The sequence below is a fragment of the Myripristis murdjan genome, chromosome 24, assembly GCF_902150065.1.
Source record: "Myripristis murdjan chromosome 24, fMyrMur1.1, whole genome shotgun sequence".
Lineage (NCBI taxonomy): Eukaryota > Metazoa > Chordata > Actinopteri > Holocentriformes > Holocentridae > Myripristis > Myripristis murdjan.
The window spans coordinates 5018758-5042315 of NC_044003.1; the positions used below are offsets into that span (position 1 = coordinate 5018758).

The window sequence follows — 23558 nt, forward strand, 5'->3', positions numbered from 1 at the left end:
CAAGCACAATGCAAAGCATCGGATGCAGTGGTGTAAAGCACACCGCCACTGGACTCTAGAGCAGTGGACACGTGTTCTCTGCAGTGACGAGTCACGCTTCTCCGTCTGGCAATCTGATGGACGAGTCTGGGTTTGGTGGTTGCCAAGAGAACGGTACTTGTCTGACTGCATTGTGCCAAGTGTAAAGTTTGGTGGAGGGGGGATTATGGTGTGGAGTTGTTTTTCGGACGTTGGGCTCGGCCCCTTAGTTCCAGTGAAAGGAACTCTTAATGCTTCAGCATACAAAGACATTTTGGACAATTTCATGCTCCCAACTTTGTGGGAACAGTTTGGAGATGGCCCTTCCTGTTCCAACACGACTGCGCACCAGTGCACAAAGCAAGGTCCATAAAGACATGGATAAGCGAGTTTGGTGTGGAAGAACTTGACTGGCTGCACAGAGTCCTGACCTCAACCCGAGAGAACACCTTTGGGATGAATTAGAGCGGAGACTGAGAGCCAGGCCTTCTTGTCCAACATCAGTGTTTGACCTCACAAATGCACTTCTGGAAGAATGGTCAAAAATTCCCATAAACACACTCCTAAACCTTGTGGAAAGCCTTCCTAGAAGAGTTGAAGCTGTTCTAGCTGCAAAGGATGGGCCCACATCATATTAAATCCTATGGTTTAAGAATGGGATGTCACTCATGTTCATATGTGTGTGAAGGCAGCCGAGCGAATACTTTTGGCAATATAGTGTAAGTGTCATTTTCCCTCATTCGGTTGTGGCGTAGGATGTTAATTGTTATCTTTCATTAGGTCTGAAGAGTCAGGACCATACACTGGGATTGAGCCGACAGCCAGTTAGTGCAAGCTTTTCCATCAGCTGTTCCTAACAGTATCTGACAGCTCCTTCCCGGGAAAAAAATAAAATGAAAAAAAAAAATCCCAGAAGGAAGTGAACATGAACACCTTACCAGGTCGTACAATCAAGCAGGGGAAATTTTATGTTTGCTTCTCTTTTCCTGGACTAATATTGGCCATTATTGACAATTTAAACCACAGGATATTTGTCATTTTTGGAGGGGCTTTGCACCATTTATTTATTGCTATAGTGAATTATGTTCTGTTTTTATATACATACATTTTATTTTCTGATCCCATCCAACAAAATGACGTTCATTCAGCAAGTCTTTTTTTGTCTATGTCTAAAAATAAATACATTGACATGGGATTTTGTTGTTGTTTATTTTTTGACAGTGCCATAAAGCAGATATGTGGATTTTTACATGTTTGAAAATACTGTAAGAATGTGATTTTAGAGAACTGGTGTATCGTTCTTAAACCGTATCGAATCGTATCGAATCGTTCTGTATTAAAAATATATCGTTTTTGAATCGAATCGTAACCCGTGTATCTAGATACGTATCGAATCGGCCTCATGCCAGAGATTCCCAACCCTTGTAAAGATTAAATCTGTAAAGGATTGCTGAACGGCTCCGTGGCGGAAAGACTGGAAACCACAAGTCGTTCAAACAAGTGGTTAGAAAAGATGAACGAAGCCTGAATCCACTGAACCATCGAGCAAATCAAAAAGCAGAAGGCTTCCTGTTACAAGAATAAAAGCCCAAACCAGCAGCCAGGTTTCATTTTTACAGTCTGATGGCTGACCTGATGGGGGCGCCACCACCGGACAACATGACTTAGTCTGGATTATATTTATATTTCCGGCAGATTAAGACACTTCCCAGCAGGTGGAGCCACTTCATGCAGGTCAGGAAAGTTCGATGCTGCATGTAAACGCACGTCAGGTCCGTTTATTCAGTCTCCATGGAAACAGTTCAGCTGGAGTCTCTGATCAGAAGGATTTCAATCAGGCTGAAGAAATAATGAGAAATATGGTCCGTGCAAATTTTAATCTGATTTCATCAAAAGTGTGAACAGAGCATGATTGCCAGCAGCCAGCACACATTAAGAGTTTGATTTTGCTGCTGATTACTTTCACGCTCACCGAAGGTTTTTTCTAAATAAATCATCTCGTCGCCTAAAACCTGCAGGAATCAGTTTCTGAGGCCGACTGAGGTGCACTGATACCAACCGCTGTCCTTAACCCGGTCATACGTTTTCTCTCATATTTCGATCAAATTTCAAAATCGGTCCGTCCATGTTCAACAAAATCCACTCCACCCAGCATGCACTCTGCACGGTTACCCACTGGTAGTTTTGAAAACACACTTAGGCAGACATGAGCTTTATTAATCAGGTTATTTGCCAGGTATGGACATGTACCTGATGTCTGAGTCGCCATGGAAACAGAAAGTCAGTTTCCATAATCTGGGTTAGGGAGCGAGAGAAACCCGGTTAGCACAGGTGGATTTCTGCTGGAGAAACCCCAATTACTGTCGCCATGGAAACGCATATTACATTGAACGGCTTTTTAACATGCGAGCGTGTGCAGGGGAAGAGAGCGGATGAGGAAACCGACACTGTGCAACGCCCGGAGAGATTATGTTAAAGAGCGCCTCATAATTTTATTCCAGTGTTTTATTCCAGTTGAAATGACATGAAATGAAATGGAGTGAAAAACACTTCTGCTTCCTGCAGAGTGTCAAAGTGCTTTTGTGCATGTTGAGAGGTCAGTTTGGCTCATTGGTTATGGTTTAGATTAGGGAAAGGCTGTGGCGGATGAATGTAAACAATGCCTTTACCATCCTAGGGAAAAAAAATAGGCCTATTACTTGAGTCAAAGTAGAAAAACTCCTGGTTGAATATGACTCTTCTACACGTGACAGCTGCTCAGTTGATTTTTAAAAACACTCAAGTGCTCAAAAGTACATTTTCTTTGTAATATCAGCTCATTACTGTGTTGTTTTCGTGATGCATTCACAGACCCTCGTAACTCCCTGAAACCACCTGATGAATGCCCTCACTAATATACTGCACAAATGTACTGACCACCGCCGGGTTAGGAGTTTGACCTTTGCTAACAAAACGGAACAGGTGCATTTTATTTTGAAAAGGAATGTGTCTCTCGTGCTTGTTTCACAGAGCTCGATGACCTATTTCCACTTTTACCCAGTTGGGAAAGGGTTCTGTGATTGGTTCCTCTCCTGTGAGGGACACGGCAAACGGCCAATAGCATTTTAGAAAATAAATAAATAAACAAAAAAAAAACAACTTACTTCAAAGCCATGCTTAAAAATCTAAAGTAAAGGAGTCATAAGTTTCCAAAAAAAAGCTTACTGTTACTGTTACTGTTACTGTCCATTGTTGAGAACAAGCAATTTATTTATCAGTAACTCAAGTTGACCAGGAGAATCATGTTGACTGATTTAATCACGTGCTAATTCCATATATTTTTTAGTTGAGTCTGAACAGTCCACACTTAAAAACAAATAAATAAATATCATAATATCATAAATCATAATAAATAAATCTGATTTTTGCAGCCCTGCGGTCTCGGGAAGCGACAGACGTCTGCACACGAGGAAAAACGACAGCGTTCAGCAGCTTCTCCTCGTGTGCAGGATACGATGATGTTGTCATTTTTGTGCGGCATGTGCGACGTCTGTGCGGCGTTTCCTGGACCGCTTGTAATTGTCGACGTAAACGACAAGCCAAAAATATCTCCCACAACATCCCACAGCCTTGATTTATATCTGGATGTATGTGTATGTATGTGTTTGTGGAGATTTCGCCGGGTAATCCCATAGCAGCCAGGAACCGTGTGATTATGGAGTTATATTTGAACAGCTGAGATGCAAAGCCTGGAGAGCAGCGGGACCACTAAATAAAAAAAAACACTGCCTTAACAAGTCATTCAGTCTCATGTTCAGCGTTGAAAATCTTGTTTTTCTTCAAAAAAAAAAAATCTGCCAGTGGGATGAGATAATCCCACTTGTCTCGAATGCACTTTCACTTGTTTAAGGCGTTTTTTTTTTAAAAAATCTGGGAACAAGAATAAATCTGTTGAAACAAGGCAAGAATAAAGCAGATCGGCCCACTAGGATCAAGAAAATGAGACTAGAGTCAAGAAAATTCCGGAAACAAGTGGGATTATCTCATCCCACCGGCAGATTTTTTTTTTTTTTACCTGTTTTGGAAGAAAAACAAGATTTGAACAAGTAAGATGCAATTTTTTTTTTTTTTTTTTTTTTGCAGTGTGTACCCAGAATCTAACCCTTGCACATGTGTCAAGTGATTAGTATGGGATGAAAACACACACACACACACACACACACACACACACGCACACACACACACGTCGTGTTTGTTTGCGAGTGTTTGCCAAGGCTGAGGTTGTGTGTTCGCTCTGTCGGCGGAGCTCATGGCACCGAGCGCCATTCAGATGCTAATGCAGCATTCCCAGGCCACGCAGGATTAGCTCGCACTCCTGTTTACCTAGCACCGCCACTTCCTGTACAAGGAGACACACACACACACACACACACACACACACACACACAGTATGCATGATCACACCGTCATCAGCGGTAAGTCACAAAAACAGTGTTTCAGCACGCCGGTGGAAACACACACAGCCACGAATGGATGCACACACTCTCTCTCTCTCTCTCTCTCACACACACACACACTCACACACACACACGCAGAGGCTGTGAGAGAGGCTTTGAAGCGGCGGGCTGGAGTGTGCCCGTGTCCTCAGGCAGGTTGGCGGGGGGTCTTTATGGTGTTTCTGGCTTCAGAAGTCCAAACATGAGAGGAAACAATCTGTTGGTTCACTGAATGCTGAAGGACACTCTGCCCTGCTCTCCCTCCCTCTCTCTCTCTCTCCATCTCTCTCTCTCTTTTTTTGATTAACATTTAGGAGGCGCTCCTCAAGTGAACAGACAAAGCACAAACTAGGTTTTTCCAGAAACCCTTCGGGAAACTCACCTGTTCCAGCTGCTGCCGGGCGGATCATTTATTCAAACTGATGATCATCATAATAATAACTTTTAGGGACGGAGTGATTAAACTGTCTGAGGCCAGCACCGACATCCAATATGTTAATGGATATGTTAATTAATACAGCTTCAGCTCCTCAGTCAAGCCCGTCTTAACATAACCAAGCGTGAGAGAAAATAAGTTTTGCGGCGCTGCTAATTTGACCGCTGCAGGAACTTTAAGAATGTAATATTTTAATTCTCTTTATATGCATTATTTTAAATCTAGTTTCATACTACTCGAATGTATGTATGAGTTCTATCTGTCTATCTATCCGTGTTAATGACACAGTCTCAGAAAAATCAAGTCACAAAGACGCCCAAACTTCACAATCAGCCAAATATTGGCAATAAAAATATTTTTCAGACTGATGCTCATATTGCTTTTCAAAGCTGGTATCAACCTATACTCAAAGTCAGCACTTTTCTAAAACTAAAGAAAGTAACAACGACGAATGCAAAAGCTAGGTATACTTTAAAATGTGAAACTATAAAAAAAAAAAAATCCATGAAATCATCTATACAGTGGTCCCTCGTTTATCGCGGGAGTTACGTTCTAAAAATAACCCGCAATAGGCGAAATCCGCGAAGTAGTCAGCTTTATTTTTTACAATTATTCTAGATGTTTTAAGGCTGTAAAACCCCTCACGACACACTTTATACACTTTTCTCAGACAGGCGTTAACATTTTCTCACTTTTCTCTCTTGTTTAAACTCTCAAAGTTCAAACCTTCGTAGAAAAATAAGTCCGGTAAAAAAAAAAAAAAAAAAAAACATGCAAAATTGCACTAAAAAAAATCCGCGAAACTGCGAGGCCGCGAAAGGTGAACCGCGTTATAGTGAGGGACAACTGTATTGCGTATGTAGCTATAAAATCTCACTTAAATATGAATTTAAAAAAAGAAAAAATGTGTTTTTAAATCTGTGGAAAGACGACAGCCTCTGACAGGAATTTCAAAAAGGGGATTCGGAAGCAGACGGGGGGCGGACTAACATTTTAAGGTTATGCTGAGTGACAGCACGTGACTGGCATTATTCGAGGGATTATTATTCCTTAATGTGTCGGTGTTCCACTCTCCGAAGACCAAAGTGCAGCCGGTGCAGCCAGGTTTATTTTTGGCTCCGTTTCAGTCGACTAAGCCCGTTCTCTTCCAGCGCAGTGACTCTCACCTGCACACTGTCTGCCGCCAGGCCGCCGCCGCCTCCCAGCAACACACACACACACACACACACACACACGCTCTGACAGGACAACAAAACCACACACAGTACAACAGGATGCTATTTTTATATGATTTTTATATGATTCCTGTTGTCCCTTTTGAGACAATGGCACTTTGTGATTTTAGCCGAATTTAGACAGGATTCGTTTTCAGGACAATGTCTGGAATGTAATATATTATCACAAGACCTCTAATCCTGCCTGTTCAGGTGGGATTAAAGGGTGCATACCCGACCCGAGCCTTTTGGGACCCGTCGGGATCCGAAAGTTCGGGTCGGGTTCGGACAAAAATTTTGAAATTATGTTCGGATTAGGGTCGGGTTAAGTCATGTCAGTGTGTTTTTAGTGAAACTCTGGTGTAAAATAAATACAAATGATGGACCCGCTGTCTGTTCTGGGCAACTTCCTGTACAGTGCTGGAGTTTACGTGGCGGCACTGAAGGCAACACATAGGCTATTTCAGGCGGTAAATGTGACCAAGAGATGGAGGTTCGAGTCGGGTTCGGATACCGTGTTCCCGTCTCGGGTCGGGTTTGGACCAAAATATGCATCTCGAGCGGCGCTCTTAACGGGATAAAGCATCTCTGTCGTAAACCTCAGTGAAAACAGAGATGGTTTATCCTCTACGCATCGTCGTCACACCAGAAATGTTCTTCCATGGTTTCTGCAAGTTTAGCCCAAACTGAAACCACGGCACCGTCTGTTTCAGTTCTGATTTATGTTTTAAATTCTGTTTTTATTTCATGACCACCACATATAACACACTGATTAGAAAACAGTCACAACAATTCATGGAAATATGTAAGTAGCTCACTGTAGCTCACCATGCAGCAAAAGGATCTCTGACAACTTGATCATCTTTTGTTGGCCTTGATTTTCTGTCTTCTGCGTTTTTCTCGTTGGATAATGATTATGCCGTGAACTTGGGCTGAGAAGAACGTCCACGAGTGCCTCCTCTGTCATGAGAAGACCCCAAACCCAGAATAAAAGTTATTTCCGACAGGACATGGCGCGATATATTTCGAGGATTTGAGTTTGCACGGGACTCGTTGCACCCAGGGTTATTATCCAGAGCATTTCAAAGGAGGTTAAAGACGCTGGACTTTTTCGGGAGCGCACGGGAGACGGCGACTTCGGACGGGACTAAAATAGCTGAGATGCTTCGGTGGTAATTAATACGTTACCCCACCTCGCCCCTTAAAACGAATCCCGTCTGAAATCACATGAGGCAGATAGGACGGGGGATTATTCCATAAAAAATCAGATCCAGTGCACCTCAGTCTGCAAATCTTGCAAGCCTCTAAGAAAAATGAACATCAAACAAGCTTCTTAACAAGTCCTTTAATCTAATAATTAATCTATTAAACCAGATGCTCCGTCATTGGTGTCTGTAAACTAGACGGAGACGTGAGCAAATTTATTACAAAAAATTATTATGATTTTTAAATAATTTTGCACGCGTGTTTCCGAGCAGTCCACATATTCTTGGCCATGTCTGCAGGATCACACCAAAGATCCTTTCAAGAGAAGATGCGACACTCCATTTGCCACCCCGTGGAGAAAATCGCCTCCTTCAGCTGCTAGTTTCTAGGAGGCGGAGTTATGATGCACATGTGTGGCCGCCAGCTGATTTGAATGAACCTGAATATTCATTAATCAGTGAGTAGAAACCCAAGCGGTACACCTCTGATTAAAATATTTATTTATTTATTTATTTATTTATTTGCTCTTAGAGGACGGTCAAATTCACGATGAGATGCTCTCTCGGCTGAATAATCAGCACAAACAAATAAGAACTTTTGTGAAATAATTCTGCCTCATTAAAAAAAAAAAAAAAAAAAAAAAACCCTCAAAGGTACAGAACTGTGCACAAAAAAAACAAAACATTATGAGACAAGTCAACTACAACTCCCACAGTGCACTGCGTCAAGAAACAGCCAATCACAGAGCTTCAAATTCTGCCGTCGCTTGAGCTTTGAGGCTTTACGCCGACATGCTGGGATCATCTCAGTTACGGCATGTATGTTAAATATGCATGAACATATTGTGCATCTTCAGCTGTCATCATCACCGTGGTGACGGCCGCAGAGGATCATGGGTATTGTAGTATTTAATGCAGTTTTGACGGAAATGAAGCGTAAATATTTCTCAGCGATGTTCATAACTTTACCCCGTGCTCTGGTTTATTCATCCAGGAGACTTATTGCAGTTATAGGTCAAATAAATAAAACTGCAGATGCGGATAACAAGGGTGGAAATACTAATAATTTGAAGTTTCACCTTTTCCCAAAAAGAACGTTTCCCAAAAAGAAATCCGATGATGCTAAAGTCTTCAAACAAAAGCTGCCGGTTTTAAATTTGATGATTTCCTGATTCCCTCAGTGGATTGATTGAGCTCCATATTTCACCAACAACTCATTTTGATTAGGTTTTTTTTTTTTTTTTTACTTCTCTCTGTGTTTCGCCGGGGAAATGATTGCTGAGCGCGGCGAGGGCAGCAGGCAGGAGCACAAAGCGTCTCGGTGGAGGTGTAAAGGCCACAGGAGAGCCTCGGCAGGCCTCGTTAAAATCAAGTCATTTAGTCGGCAGGCAGAGCCGCGGAGAGACAGACAGGTGGAAATGAGATCGGCGCTCTTACATTTTCCTCCCGGTCTTTCTCTTTTCTCCACATAACAAAGACGAGCCGGCCCGGGTGACATTAAACATGCATTAGCCAGCCGCAGAATGAGAGGCTGCGAGACTCGGCCGAGGCCGGCGGCGACGACCAGGAGAAGGAAGTTTCCACGTTCCTGCAGGATTCATGGAGGAGCCTCGTTCACTCTCATTCTGCGCAAAAAAATCTCAACGTTCACGTCTTGTTTCTCTTCATCAGCTGTCATTATGGGGTTTTTTTTTTTGTGTGTTTTTTTTTTTTTTTGGATCCCAGTGCCTCATTCTGCCTGGCTTCAACATGCCTCCACCTGTTCCCGGAAAAATTCATGAAGCTGCGGTGGAAACACACGGGAGAGTCAGCTCACCTGGCAGATCTGAGTCTTACCTCCTCTGAAGAAAATGAGATGTTCACACCAAACACAGGACCACATGTTTTTTATTTTTATTTTTATTCTATTCTATTGTATTCCGTTCTATTCTCTGTGTTCGAATCTTGTTTTTCTGTCTGTCTTTCTTTCTTTCTGCCTTATTTCATCATATTTATATAATTTTTTCTGTTGTTCCCAGAAAAAAAAATCTTGAAAAAAGTGAAACTGCCCTGGAAACAAGAGGGATTATCTCATCCCACTGGTGGATTTCTTTTCTTTTCTTTTTTCTTTTTTTTTTTTTTACCTTTGTTTGAAGAAAATGAGATTTTAACACCAAAGATAGGACTAAATGTCTTCTTATACTGAGATATTTTTATTCTATTCTATTCTATTCTATTCTGTTGTATTGTCTTCCAGTCTAGTCTAGTTTCTCCTCTGCTCTGTTCATTCAGCCGCCTCTCATTTTCTCTCAGCAGACTTGTTTTTCATAACTCATGTGGGTTTACAATACAACTTTCTCTGCAACACAGTCTCTCTCTTCCTCTCTCTCCCTCTCTCTCTCCCTCTCTCTCTCTCTCTCTCTCTCCCTCTCTCTCTTTCTCTTTCTCTCGAGGAAACAAGATCGATGCTCCAATCACTGTGCTCGCCTTGTGTATCACAACGCCCAATCGCTCCACAATGGCACGAGGCACACACACACACACACACACAGCACACACACACAGAGCACACATCACTGAAATTATTCATTTCCCCGTCATATGAAATGCAGTTATTGTTCCTTTCTCCTTCCCTCTCTCTATCAGGAGGCATTCACATGGACAAGGCGACAGGGAAATGAGTTTTCAGAGCAGCTATAACCAGCTCCCAGGGAGGGAATAATAATAATCATGTTTTATATGAGGCTGTGTGCGCCGCGCCGTCTACAGGTTGGCTAACTAGACTGCCCTCTGGCATCACCGGCCTCATTTCTGCAAACGGCCTTTTCTCATCCAGCGGCCACGGCGGCTCGTACATCACAAACCCCCCCGTGGGGTTCAGGGGCCGAGCTCGGCCTTAAAGAGCCGCACGCCTGCTGCCGAGAGGAGATCTGCTCTGATCAGGACACTCAGCGAAATATTACAGAGCAAATATTACAGAGCAAATATTACAGAGCTTAATATTCTGAGGAAAAAAAATCAGAATTTCCATGATTTAAGTGGTAAATTTACAAGAAAAAAAAATCACAAATTTATGAGAAAAAAAAACTGGAAAATTTTAAGATTATAAAATCACTAATTTATGAGAAAAAAAACCTTGAAAATTTTAAGATGATAAAATCACTAATTTATGAGAAAAAAACTTGAAAATTTTAAGATGATAAAATCACTAATTTATGAGAAAAAAAAAAACTGTGTTCATGGGAAAACTCTCAGAAATTCAGTTGGATTAAAGTCCAAAAATTTATGAGAATAAAACTCACAAATTCATGAAACAAAAATAGAAAATTGTGTGATTATAAAGTAACAAATTTTGGAGAACAAAACTTGGAAAAATAGTATTTCTTTTACTTTGTAACTTTTTTTTTTTTTTTTTTTGGTTCAGGAACCAATACCCATGAACTGGTCCCAAGTTTGTTTTTAGCCAGCGTTTGCTAGCTAATATTAGAATACGTTAGGCAATTTTTCATAGCGTTAACCAAGACCCTTTCCTAACCTTCACCAAGATGACAAACCTTCACCTTCACCTTTTCCTAAACATGACAAAGTAATGATGCAAATTAAAGTGGGTAAAGGAGCTAACAAGCTAACATTAGCTAGCGTTCATGCTAGAACAGTCGCGTGATGTCAATGCAGGCTCCACCACATTGACTGTAAGTCCAAATGTTGGATGTATTAGTATGTACTAGTTGGTTTGTATAAATGTAAAATGGCAAAATTTTATTCTGAAATATGTGCGTGCAGCAGCAATTTATGAAGCCACATGTGCAGCAGATCTAGTCGCCACAGTCAAAGCCACTTCATTTCATAAACACATTTCCTTTATGTGAGTTGACCGATTGGAACACAGTAGTGGAGCTGAAGTAAGACAAAGTCCTGTTGTCCAAAGCCGGACGTGAAAGTCGTCTCTGATCCATAAGCAGGTATTTGCTGTGTGGTGGTTCAGTATTTTCCAATGCAGGCTGTATTAAAATGTTGATTCCATCGTTTTCAACATCACAACCTCTCTGCTGTGAGCTGTGGTGAGGAGAAGCTCTTCATCCTGCTGCGGCAGCTGTTTGGTTTCTCAAGTAAAAACCCAATTCAGTATTTAATTATGAGCCATTAGACAGTGACCATGTGTGAGAGGCTTACCTCTGGCTTTGAGAACATGAGACGATGCTGTGTCTTTCTTTACAAGCTGTAAGTTTGCCTGATTTCAACTTCATTTTTCTTCTTAAAATTTCCTCAAAAAAAAAAAAAAAAAGTATTAATCTACCCATAATCCAACAAATTCCACCAATCAGACGCCCTGTTACCATGCAGATAACCATTAACCAGAGTCTGTGGTTTGCTCGGAGTGAGTGTTGTTAGCTAACCTAGCCACTGGCAAACTCGCAAGTAAACAAATAAAAATAATCAAATGTTAGGAACTGTAACTGTGAAACTACAAAAACAACTACAACAATAAAATACAAAACATGAAATCTGATAAATAAAGTAGAAATCACTAAATTCACTTAAAATAAAATGTAGCTTTGTATGATTGCTGCAAAAAGCTTTATGAGACATGTAGTTCAGTAGTACCTTTGCTTTCTTGTCTTTTCAAATTTTTTTTCTTTTTTTCATTTTTTAAAAATTTCTTTTGCAATTTTGGTAACACTTTACAATAAGAGTACAACAATTAACGTTAGTTAATGCCGTAATAAACATTAAGTACCAGGTAATAAACATTAAGTAACAGGTAATGAACATTAAGTAACAGGTAATAAACATGAAGTAACAGGTAATAAACATTAAGTAACAGGTAATAAACATGAAGTAACAGGTAATAAACATTAAGTAACAGGTAATAAACATTAAGTAACAGGTAATAAACATGAAGTAACAGGTAATAAACATTAAGTAACAGATAATAAACATGAAGTAACAGGTAATAAACATGAAGTAACAGGTAATAAACATTAAGTAACAGGTAATAAACATGAAGTAACAGGTAATAAACATTAAGTAACAGATAATAAACATGAAGTAACAGGTAATAAACATGAAGTAACAGGTAATAAACATTAAGTAACAGGTAATAAACATGAAGTAACAGTTAACTAACCGTTAACTAATGTGTCTAAGAATCATGTACTAATGCTGTTCATGCTAAGGTATTAATTTATATGTTATTTAAGGGTTATTGTAGATATTATTAATATTAGTAAATGCCATAATAATCATTAACTAACAGTTAATTAACCGTTACGGCATTAACTAACGTTAACTAACGTTAATTGTTGTACTGTTATTGTAAAGTGTTACCGCAATTTTTTGTGTTTTTTAAAATATCTTTTTGATTTTTCTGAATTTTATTTATTATTTATTTATTTCATTTTTTCATTTTTTTTTTCAATATAAACCAGTTGTTTTGAGGTGCAGCTTCACCCTCTTAGTGCCTGTTCCTGTTCGAGCCCTGAAAGCCGACTCTCTTACCGAGCTGAGTCTGAACAGGTCAGGGGTCAGAGGTCACAGGAGCGCCCCGTCCTGGTTCAAGTAAGAGATAATAAAAAGGGGATTTTTATAAACCAACTCCAGCTATGTTTTTTTTCTTTTCTTTCTCGACGAAATGAACAGTCGCTCGGATATGAAACACAGGCAGCAATCTGCAATCACCACGCCGCACAAGAAAGTGCGTTCGCATTTTTTTTCTCATCAGCTTTTCCTCCTTTATAAATGATTCAGACCGAGTCGGGGAAAAAAAATAAAACAGCAAGAATCAGCATAAATAGGATTTTCTTAAGAGGAGGATGCGGCATAATCAAGCATCTTTGACTGCAGAATTATCCGAGTGTGCGAGTGTGTCTCTTACCCACACACACACACACACACACACACACACACACACACACACGCACACACACACCTAAACACACAGGTAGGAAGTAGCCTGAGGAATGATGTCGTTTAGCTTCATCAGAACAAAATCGGTAAATCAAAGTGGTGTCTCTGTGTGTGTGTGTGTGTGTGTGTGTGTGTGTGTATGTGTGTGTTCAGATATTTTTCATGCATAGTGTGTTGGTTGCATGAGTCTTTGGATGTTTTTGTGCACACACACACACGCACACCCCTCAGTATATGGAGTAAGCCATAATGGTCTGTGTGTGTGTGTGTGTGTGTGTGTGTGCGTGTGTGTGTGTGTGTGTGTGTGTGTGTGTGTGTGTGTGTGTTTCTCAGTGTGTAGCTGTGTGTCACTTTGTCGGTGTGCATTAGTGTGGGTGTGTCTGAGCTTGTCAGTGTTTGTGGATATGTGTGTGTGTGTGCGTGTGTGTGTGTGTGTGTGTGTGTGTGTGTGTGTGTGTGTAGGTGTGTGCATCTGCCTCAGTGCATGTGTGTGTGTGTGTGTGTGTGTCATAGTGTAAAATCAAATACACTGATGCACTCAAATAACAAGTTGTACCTGTGTGTACACATTTGCGCACACACACACACACACACACACACACACACACACACACACAGTAACATGCATTTATTGGAAATGGACTGTCAGTGACGAGACCAACACCACTCTGTCACGCTACACAACACACGCCTTCCACTACTGTGTGTGTGTGTGTGTGTGTGTGTTAGAGTGAGAGAGTGTGTGAATTGGGCTGCTATTGTCTACTTGTCTGAGGCCATTCTTTTGTGTGTGTGTGTATGTGTGTGTGTATGTGTGTGTGTGTGTGTGTGTGTGAAAATTGTAATTCTCACCTTGATGCGTGCAGGATTGAGCCATCAATCTAGTTTATAGAGAGCGGGGGGTAAAACGAGGATAAAGAGAGTGGGGAGAGAGATAACAGAGAGAGAGAGAGAGAGAGAGAGAAGAAAAAAGATTGAGATAAAAAAGAGAGACGAGAGACAACAGAAATGAAAAGACGGAGAGAGAGAGAGAGAGAGAGAGAGAGAGAGAATGACAGGGAAGGGAGGAGAGAGAAACTCAGCAGAAATGGAGAGAGAGAGAGAAAGAGAGAGAGAGAGAGAAAGAACGAAGTGGGGAGGGAGTGAGAGCGATGCCAAACAAGAGATGGGGCGAGCGAGGAAGAGAGTGAATGAGAGAGAGAGAGAGGAGGGAGAGCGGCAGTACAAAAGGGGAGCGTGATGCAAGATGAGAGCGAGATAGAGAAAGAGAGAGAGAGATGGAGAGAGGGAAGGAGGTGTTGGTAGAAAAATAAAGACCCCCCCCCACCCCTGCACACACACAAACACACACACCACCACACACACACACACACACACACACACACACACACACGCTCTCAGTGGCGGTGGCAGAGAGGCGACAGCGAGCAAACGAAGTGGCTTAAAGCAGACAGAGTACAAGCTGTTTTCCCTGTCGCCAGTCATTTGTACACAACATGTCATTTACACCCGGCGTCCCGCCACGGCGCCGCGTTAGCACTCAGCCGCCCGCCGCCGCCGCCGCTACGGGGGGGGGCACCATCACTCACAAACAGGAATTTAACTATTTAGTATATTTAGTAACTATTAAAGTAAGGGGCTGTATTTTGTACGGTGATATATTTCAGGACGGCTGCATGGGTGTGAAGCGCCTCTATGAGCTGTAATGAAACCTTTTTTTTTTTTAACATTTTTAAAAAAGTGTGTGTGGAGCAGGGTTGCCAGGTCTGTGAGATAAAAGCAGCCAAACAGCAACTCAAAACCAGCCCAAAACCCAAAAATCTGCCCAATACCAGAACTCAAAATACGCCCATAAAAATCCATATATGTTGCTTTTAAAGTCCAACAGCATTGCTATAATTGCAAAATGCACTATAATATCTATAAAATAACACCATAAACATTAAAGGCAATTTCCCAAAACAGTTCTTTCACCTATTTAATTTACAGTATAGGTAATAATAAGGTATCCCATATAAAATATAATATGGGATACCTTACTTCAGCTGAGTGGTGCTGATGATGTGATTGGTCATGTGCTGAGTGGCCTCACACAGCATTGGCATATGATTTGTCTGTGGAGCAGGTGACATATGTGGATAGTTTATATGCTGATCTGACCCGGAGTCAGTTTGACAGGATTTGGGTATAAACATTGGTCATTCAAAATATGAATCTTTATTCATGTCTGCCCAAGCCCAACCCGCGGACAAAATTTGTTACCCGCGGCAACACTTAAAAAGTAGCCCAATTTGGTGGAAAAAACGCAGACTTGGCAACCCTGGTGTGGAGCTGTTATCACGACATTTTATCCATGACACAGGCGATTCTGTGACGTGATATATCGTGAGATAATCGGTCATGATACATCAGGATATCTGTAACTAAAGAAGAGAAGCGAACCGCGGAAAAGGCAAAACTGTTTTCAAATCAGCAGGAATCAGTCGTGTTTTTCAGTGTTTTAATCTGCAAACGTGACATAACAGCCCCAGTGCAAACACCTAAAGGCAGGGAACAAATGCACCCAGGACGTCAAAGCTGCATCTGTGCAAATTAGTTTAAAAGTCACATATTAATTAATACTTGGCACAGGCGTATTGGCAATGTTTCACAAGAGGAAGTGTTGCTGTATATTGCATCACCGATTGTCCCACCTGCTGGCCAACTGTGTACCTGTAGCTGTGAAAACAAACAGTAAATTAGCCATCACTGGCTTTTCATCGAAGCCAAATCATCTTTGAAAATCTGCAGCATTGTGATGGTGATCCAACGACAATCTCATCATGTTTTAGAAGGATGGCAAAAACGGCATATATACACCTGCACCTAAACTCCAGCTAAAACCGAGCTGCTGAATTGAGAGCAAGCGCAGGTGTTCAGTTCTCTTATCAGTAATCTGTTTAGTTAGTTGTTTATGCCTCTGGTCAAAGATAAAATGTTTTTCCTCTGATAAAATGTTGTCAGCCAAATGAGCAGAGATGCCTCTGCTCGACTAACTGAACAGAGAACTGAGAGGAGAACTGAACACCTGTGCATGTCTGAACCAAACAGCTCACTTTGTTTTGATTTTAGATGCCTGATGGATTAAGTTTGCTTCATGAATTATCAGGTACACTTCAAAACCCGTCTGGCACCCTCCGGTTTTGCCCACCTTACTCGATCTATGTTTCCAGGGTCATAAGTTCCCGAGATCCTATGTTCACAAGGTCTTATGTTCCCAAGGTCTTATGTTCCCAGGATCCAAAGTTTCCAAGTCCTGTGTTCCCAGGCTCCTGTGTTCACAAGGTCCTATGTTCTCACGGTCCTAGGCTCCCAAGGTCCCAAGTTCCCAGGGTCCTACGTTCCCAAGTCTTATGTTCCCAGGGTCCTATGTTCATAAGGTCCTTTGTTCTCATGGTCCAAGGTTCCCAAGGTCCTAAGTTCTCAGGGTCCTATGTTCCCAGGCTCCTACGTTCACAAGGTCCTATGTTCTCACGGTCCTAGGCTCCCAAGGTCCCATGTCCTTAGACCTTAGGAACATAAGGTCCTATGTTCCCAAGGTCCTAAGTTTCCAAGATCCTAAGTTTCCAAGATCCTATGTTCCCAAGCGTCTATGTTCCCAGGATCCTATGTTCCCAAGTCCTGTATTCCCAGGGTCCTATGTTTCCAAGTCTTATGTTCCCAGGGTTCTACGTTCATAAGGTCCTTTGTTCTCAGGGTCCTATGTTTCCAAGGTGCTATGTTCTCACGGTCCTAGGCTCCCAAGGTCCCATGTTCCCAGCATCCTATGAATATAGGACCTTGGGAACATAAGGTCCTATGTTCCCAAGGTCCTACATTCATAAGGTCCTATGTTCCCAAGGTCCTACGTTCATAAGGTCCTATGTTCTCATGGTCCTAGGTTCCCAACCTCCTAAGTTCTCAGGGTCCTATGTTTACAAGTCCGATGTTCCCAGGGTCCTATGTTCCCAGGATCCAAACTTCCTAAGGTCCAAAGTTCCCAAGTCCTATGTTCTCTGAGTCATATGTTCCCATGGTTCTATGTTCCTAAGGTCCTATGTTTGAAGGACCCTACGTTCCCAAGGCCCTATGTTACCATCGTCCTAGTTTTCCAGGGTACTCAGTTCCCAGGGGCTAATGTTCCTATGTTCCGCACATAAATCCTAACCCTAACCCACCTAGAACCCTGGGAACGTGGGAACGACTACATTTAAACGATAGTTCCTCTATTTTCGTCCTCCACCTTATTCTTCCTCCTCCTGCTGCTGCTCACGTCTTAAACCTCAAATCTTTCACTCCTTCATGCCAACATATGCACAAAAACACACACGCATACACACTAATGTGAAAACACACACTTACTCTCACACACACACACACACACAGACACACTGTGTATTCCCAGGCCAGCCATACTCCCGCCCAGTGCTGCTTGATGCCAATAAAGGAAGGGATTACATTGAAAGCTCTAAACTGTACACTCACCTCATACACGCACACGCACACACGCACGCATGCACGCACGCACACACGCACGCACACACACACACACACACACACACACACACACACACACACACACACACACACACACACACTGCCAAGACAGTTAATATTGAATCTGGGTCTGTGAGTGTGTCATTGTTGTTTGTGAGTGTTTGTGTCCTTAAACTTGTGATGTGTGTGTCTGGAACATTCTCTATTCACCGCATTTGTGTGAATAGATGAATACTGTGTGTGTGTGTGTGTGTGTGTGTGTGTGTGTGTGCACGCGTGCATTTTTAAAGTGCAGACTTCTCTCATGATATTAGTTTTTATTACTTTTGCTGCTATATCTGTTTTGTGTGTTTGTGTGCTATTATATGTTTGTCTTCCTCACAACTCCATCGCTGTATGTGTGTGTTTGTATGTGTGTGTGTGTGTGTTTGTATGTGTGTGTGTGTGTATCTTGTTACCATTTTGAAAACATATTTATTTCATTCCTACAGTTACCTGGTTTGAAATATAAAAATATGTATTTTTTTTGAGGTAAGGCAGATGAAAAGCAAAGGTGAAAGAGAAAGACGAAGGAAGGCTTTGTGTGTGTGTTTGTGTGTATGTGTGTGTGTGTGTGAGAGAGAGAGAGAGAGAGAGGGAGGGAGAGAGAGAGTGAGACAGACAGAGAGAAACAGAAGAAGAGAGCAAACACATTTTGTATTTTGTCGCTTCTCTTAAGTTTGTTTTTATTCATGGCTTTTTGCAGAGGGTGAATTATTGCTCTGCTTCCAGACTGCTTGCGCTGCAGTGTTTGCTAAGTCCCCCCACCTTCTCTCTCTCTCTCTCTCTCTCTCTCTCTCACACACACACACACACACACACACACACACACACACACACACACGCATATGCACACACGCAGTTCTGAGCATTTATATTTACCAGTGAAGGTAGGTTTTGTGGAGGAAGGTGAGGAATTTTGACTAGCCATGATTGGATAAAGTTTCCCAGCCTGCTGTCCACTGGGACGATCGAGAGAGAGAGAGAGAGAGAGAGAGAGTGGAGGAGGTGAGAAGGAGCTGTGTTCGTTCCATATGCAAAGACAATAGCCCACATTTCCAGTCTCCTGCAGTGAAACATCGAAGAAAAAAATCAAAACGCTCTCACTGACTCGGTTATGATCAGGTTTTAGAAGTGTGTGTGTGTGTGTGTGTGTGTGTGTGCACATGTAAACATCATATCCCCATTTTAGAAACATGGATAAGCCCTTAACCTGATGATGCAAGTTGGAGTTGTCTGAAAGTTGCTCTCTTCCCTCATTGGACAAGCCAAATCCGCTGCACACCGTTGAGTCATCTCTTTTTCACAGTCAAATTAATTAAAGGTTTAATTACAGAGGAATATCAGATTCATGAGTTCAAAACGGTTTGTGTTGCAAACATCACAGGAACCTGCAGTCATCAGTAACCTGGATGCTGCTGTTCGCCATGCAGACGGGGAAATGAATAACGTATTTCACCAATTAATCGCCCGGGCGTTTAATATGCAAAAACAACTCGGACCCCGGGCGTTTAAAAGAACCAGGCGGCTATTCGCTGCAGGCCTTTATTTATTTTTGCACAGACCTGCACCAGGCCATTATCGTGATCACAGTTACTGTCCAACATATTTACAGTCGGTCGATTTAAGATTACGGTACACCCTTTTTTTCTAACGTTAGCTAGCGCTCTTATTTTGACAGAAAACGGAAGTGTCGCACAGTTATTGTGCGGCTAACTGTTTACTACTGCAAAAATAAGGTGAATAGCCTTATTTTGGGTTACCTCATTATGATGCAAATAATCGCCCCGGTGGTTATTCGGGTGGGCGTTTAATACGCAAAATGGGTGCAGACCGCAGGCGTTTATATGAACCCGGCGGCTATTTGCGGCCGGGCGATTAATTGGTGAAATACGGTAACCAGATGACTCTGTGCTCCATGGAAACACCAAATCCCGAATTTGATCAAAACCAGGAGAAACCTCATAACGAGGTCGTCTCCACAGGGAGCGAGCGACGTGACCTCCTGTCTTTATTGTATCCTCAGAGACTCTCGGCAGTGTTTTACACGGCGTGGAAACAGCATTTTGCAGAGCATGTCAGTGTTCGGTGGTGCTTATTACAGCGTTTTAGCATTTCAGCGGCATTTATTCTAGCATTTCAGCTGTGTTCAGTAAACATGGCATTTGTGTTGCTGTTTAGAACATTTTAATAGTTTGTTTTAGTAGTATTTTAGTAGTATTCAAACAGCTTTTCAGCATGTTTTATAGAGTATTTTGGTAGTAACCCTGCCAAGGAGCTGAGAATGTGACCGACCCTCCTGTCCGTCAGCAGAGGAACTCCAAACATGCCGGATGGATTTCCATGAAACTTGGTGGGGAGGTTGGTCATGTGCCATTTATGTTTATTAGAGCATTTCAGTGGCTTTGCAGAGCATTTTATCCATGTTATTAAACCACTTGGTACAATTATGGTGTTTTTCCACTAGTACCTACTCGGCTCGCCTCAGTTTCGGTGGTTTTCCATTACAATCGAGCACCACCTCACTGTCGGTGGAGTCGTCATAGCAACGCGGCCCCGCCACCAAGTACACAAAAGTCTCCACCTCTTCATTTGACCGGTTTGCTTGCCATTTTCCAACTTTGTCAACTTCAGTGATGATCAATGCGCATGGTCGCTGTTGCCGTTTTCTTTTAAAAATGCCGGATTTGGTTTTCGTGAAGGAGTCGCTCTCATGTGTCGCCACTCCCTGTCCAATCAGTGGCCTGCTCGGTGTTTACATCACATTTTGGCTCGACTCAGCTCACTTGGAACGCCGGCCGAGTAGGTCCTAAAACAGCACCCGGTACCAGGTATTACCACCTAATGGAAAAGCTTACAAACCGAGTAGAGTCGAGCCGAGTAGGTACTAGAGGAAAAGCGCCATTAGAGTGAATGGAACAGTCGATCCAAGTTCACTGGATCGACTGTTCCTGGTTTCTCCCACGAGCTGCTGCACGTCTTTGAAAAGAGCTTTTCCTCATGCAGGCGAATGAGTCGTGGCAGTGTGCTGCAACCTGCAAAGTGCTGTCAGAGAGTCCCAGTGGTGTTTTTGTTTTTGAGATTTTACACTCTTGTATGCAAACGTGTCAGGATGTACAGGGTGTCCACAAAGTGTCTTTACGATTTAAATAATCTATCACAAAAGCAATTTGATGAGATATGTTGATCAGATTTGTTCTATGTGCTCAGTGGTGATCAGAGTTTTTAATCACACTGGACATCAGCGACACCACTGATGAGGCTCTGCTGCAGCGAACATGGGAAGACATCGAGTCACGTCTTGATGTGCTTCATATAGAGGTTTATTAAATGAGGCAAAAAAACCCTTCAGTATCTACTCCTCATTTTGTAATAATTTCCACAGATTTGTCCATTCATTTGCTTTAGTAATAAATGTGTTAAATTGTAAAGAGACGTTACGGACACCCTGTAGAATCATCTCTTCCCAAAAGTGACCCCATAACTCGTGTGTACAAGCAGCTTATTACAACCTGTCGTTACGTTTTACAGTCAAGCGACCTCTAGTGGTTGTGTAAAAAACAACAATCTTATTATTGTCACCATTTATGACAGATTACCTTTAAACATAATCTCAACCTTACCCTAACCATAACCACGTATTTTTGTGCCTAAACTCAACCAAACTGTAACTGTTTTGATGGACCACGGCTTGTGGCATATCTCCTGCCACCAGCAGGGGGCGCTGGTTCAGGAAATGCTCCCGTGGGTGGATGTACGATGCATGTGGTCGTTCGGGTTGGAGGACTTGGCTGGAATATGAGAGGTAAAATGTGTCTGCAGAAAATAAGGTGTGAATTATTCCATATTTGATGCTTCATACATATGCATACACATATAATGCTCAAGCATCATGTACACACACACACACACACACACACACACACACACAGGCAGGGAGAATGGCCTTGGCTGTTTTTCTCAGCCGCTCTAAGCTCACGAATCAGAGATACAGAAAGCCTGGCAGAGCTGCAAAGGAAAATACTTTAAATTCAAAAGGAATTTTAGATGTAAAAACTAGCAAACACCTTTTCCTCTCTCTCTCTCTCTCTCTCTCTCTCTCTCTCTCTCTCTCTCTCTCTCGCTCTCTTTCTTTTCTCTCTCTCTCTCTCTCTCTCCTTATGCTCTTTCCTGGATGTTTTCATCCCCGGCGCTCTGCAGTTCCATGAATATGTGATGTGATCCTTTGCTGATCCCTGTAGGGAATTTATCCTTTCCGCTCCTTCCCTCCACAAAAGTGAGAAAAGAGGTCAGAGGTCAGAGGTCAGATGTGGGAGCAGGATCGGGCATCGAACACACGGTAACACACTGAAACACACTTCACTAATGGTTCCCGTGTCGGCGTTATGTGGCTGTTTGCGGTGACTCCTCCCGGTTGCGTCTCCACGTGAAGTGACTCGGCCGGGGAGGCGCAGACGTCACCGAGCGGGACGAGTGCATGTGGGTTTCATCTTTAAACATGTCCTGGTGCACGGTGTGAGTGAAAAAAAATAAAGAGAGTCTATATATTATGAATAAATTTACAGTTTTTTCAATCGCTTTTTCCAGTTATAATGAAACTGGGATCCACTTTGTCGTCATCTTCACCTCCGAACCACAGCAGAAGTTTTCTTTTTGTAAATGTGTTCATGCCTTTTCATTGGATTCACACATTTTTCACTTCTCACATGTGTCATTTCCACGGCCCTGACTCCACTGACTGTAATCCAAAGCAAAACATCTGCTCACAGCTGGTAGAAATGACCTGCATCACTGTGAAACCACCTGTGCACCTGCATCACTACCCTTTCCACCAATCACCATTCACCAATCAATCAGGATGCACCTACAAAAAAGGGGCCTTTAAATTGTGTTCTGTATTTCTTCTGTGTAATACTGCATGTGAATTACAGTATTTCAGTTTTTGCCATCAATACAGTAAAATTTCACCTCAAAGTCTTTCTGAGTTTGGATGCAATTCTTTACTGTAAGTTCACATTTGAATGTGTAGCTCACAGGAGAACCTTGTTCACACTGACAGCTGTATATTTGTATATTCTGTTGTCAGCTGGGTTACAGTACAGTAGAGCTGACTGAAGGAATCTACTCATTTGGGCAGATTTAAAAAAATTTTTTTTTAATTTTGCACAGTTCAAAATATACAAAAGATAACAAATAGCACACAGTGCAGGAAGAGGCAAAAAACCCAGTGGGCTCATCTGAAGCCTCCACCTAAATATTAAAATTTTACAATGTTATATAGTACACTAAATTAATTGTTTGAGGGACATATTGGCTTTTGCTACTTGCTTTACAATATGGAACGATGTAAATCATCAAAAAAAAAAAAAAAAAATAAAAATAATAATAATAAAATAAAAAAAAAAAATATGACTGCAATCCACACAGGAGAAACTGAGGCTGAACCTGCTCAGAGTGAAAAGGGTGTTTTGCATTTGATGTTGAGTATGAAGCAAACTCAAGAAGGCTTTTAACTAAATTTTATTTTACAAAATTTTAATTTATTTTTTATTTTTAACCTTTTAGTCCGGTTCTTAACTGAATTTTATTCATTTTATTATTTACTTGTTTATTTATTTATTTTACCTTTTTAGACTGGTTTTTAATTGAATTTTATTTATTTGATTATTTTACCATTTTCAGGTTTTTAACTGAATTGTGTTTATTTTATTACTTTTATTTTTTTAGATATTTACTGAATTTTAATCTATACAGTCATCTTATATCTCTA

At 41.7% G+C, this 23558-nt stretch overlaps 1 protein-coding gene across 1 annotated transcript in view; it reads left to right on the forward strand.

Moving 5' to 3' along the window:
- The window catches only part of galnt14 (UDP-N-acetyl-alpha-D-galactosamine:polypeptide N-acetylgalactosaminyltransferase 14 (GalNAc-T14)), a 250690-nt gene that overhangs the window by 7499 nt on the left and 219633 nt on the right, over positions 1-23558 (forward strand). The window contains exon 2 of the mRNA XM_030047809.1: positions 16582-16637. Coding sequence (XP_029903669.1) covers positions 16582-16637 — 56 coding nt within the window. The remainder of the gene's footprint in view (positions 1-16581; positions 16638-23558) is intronic.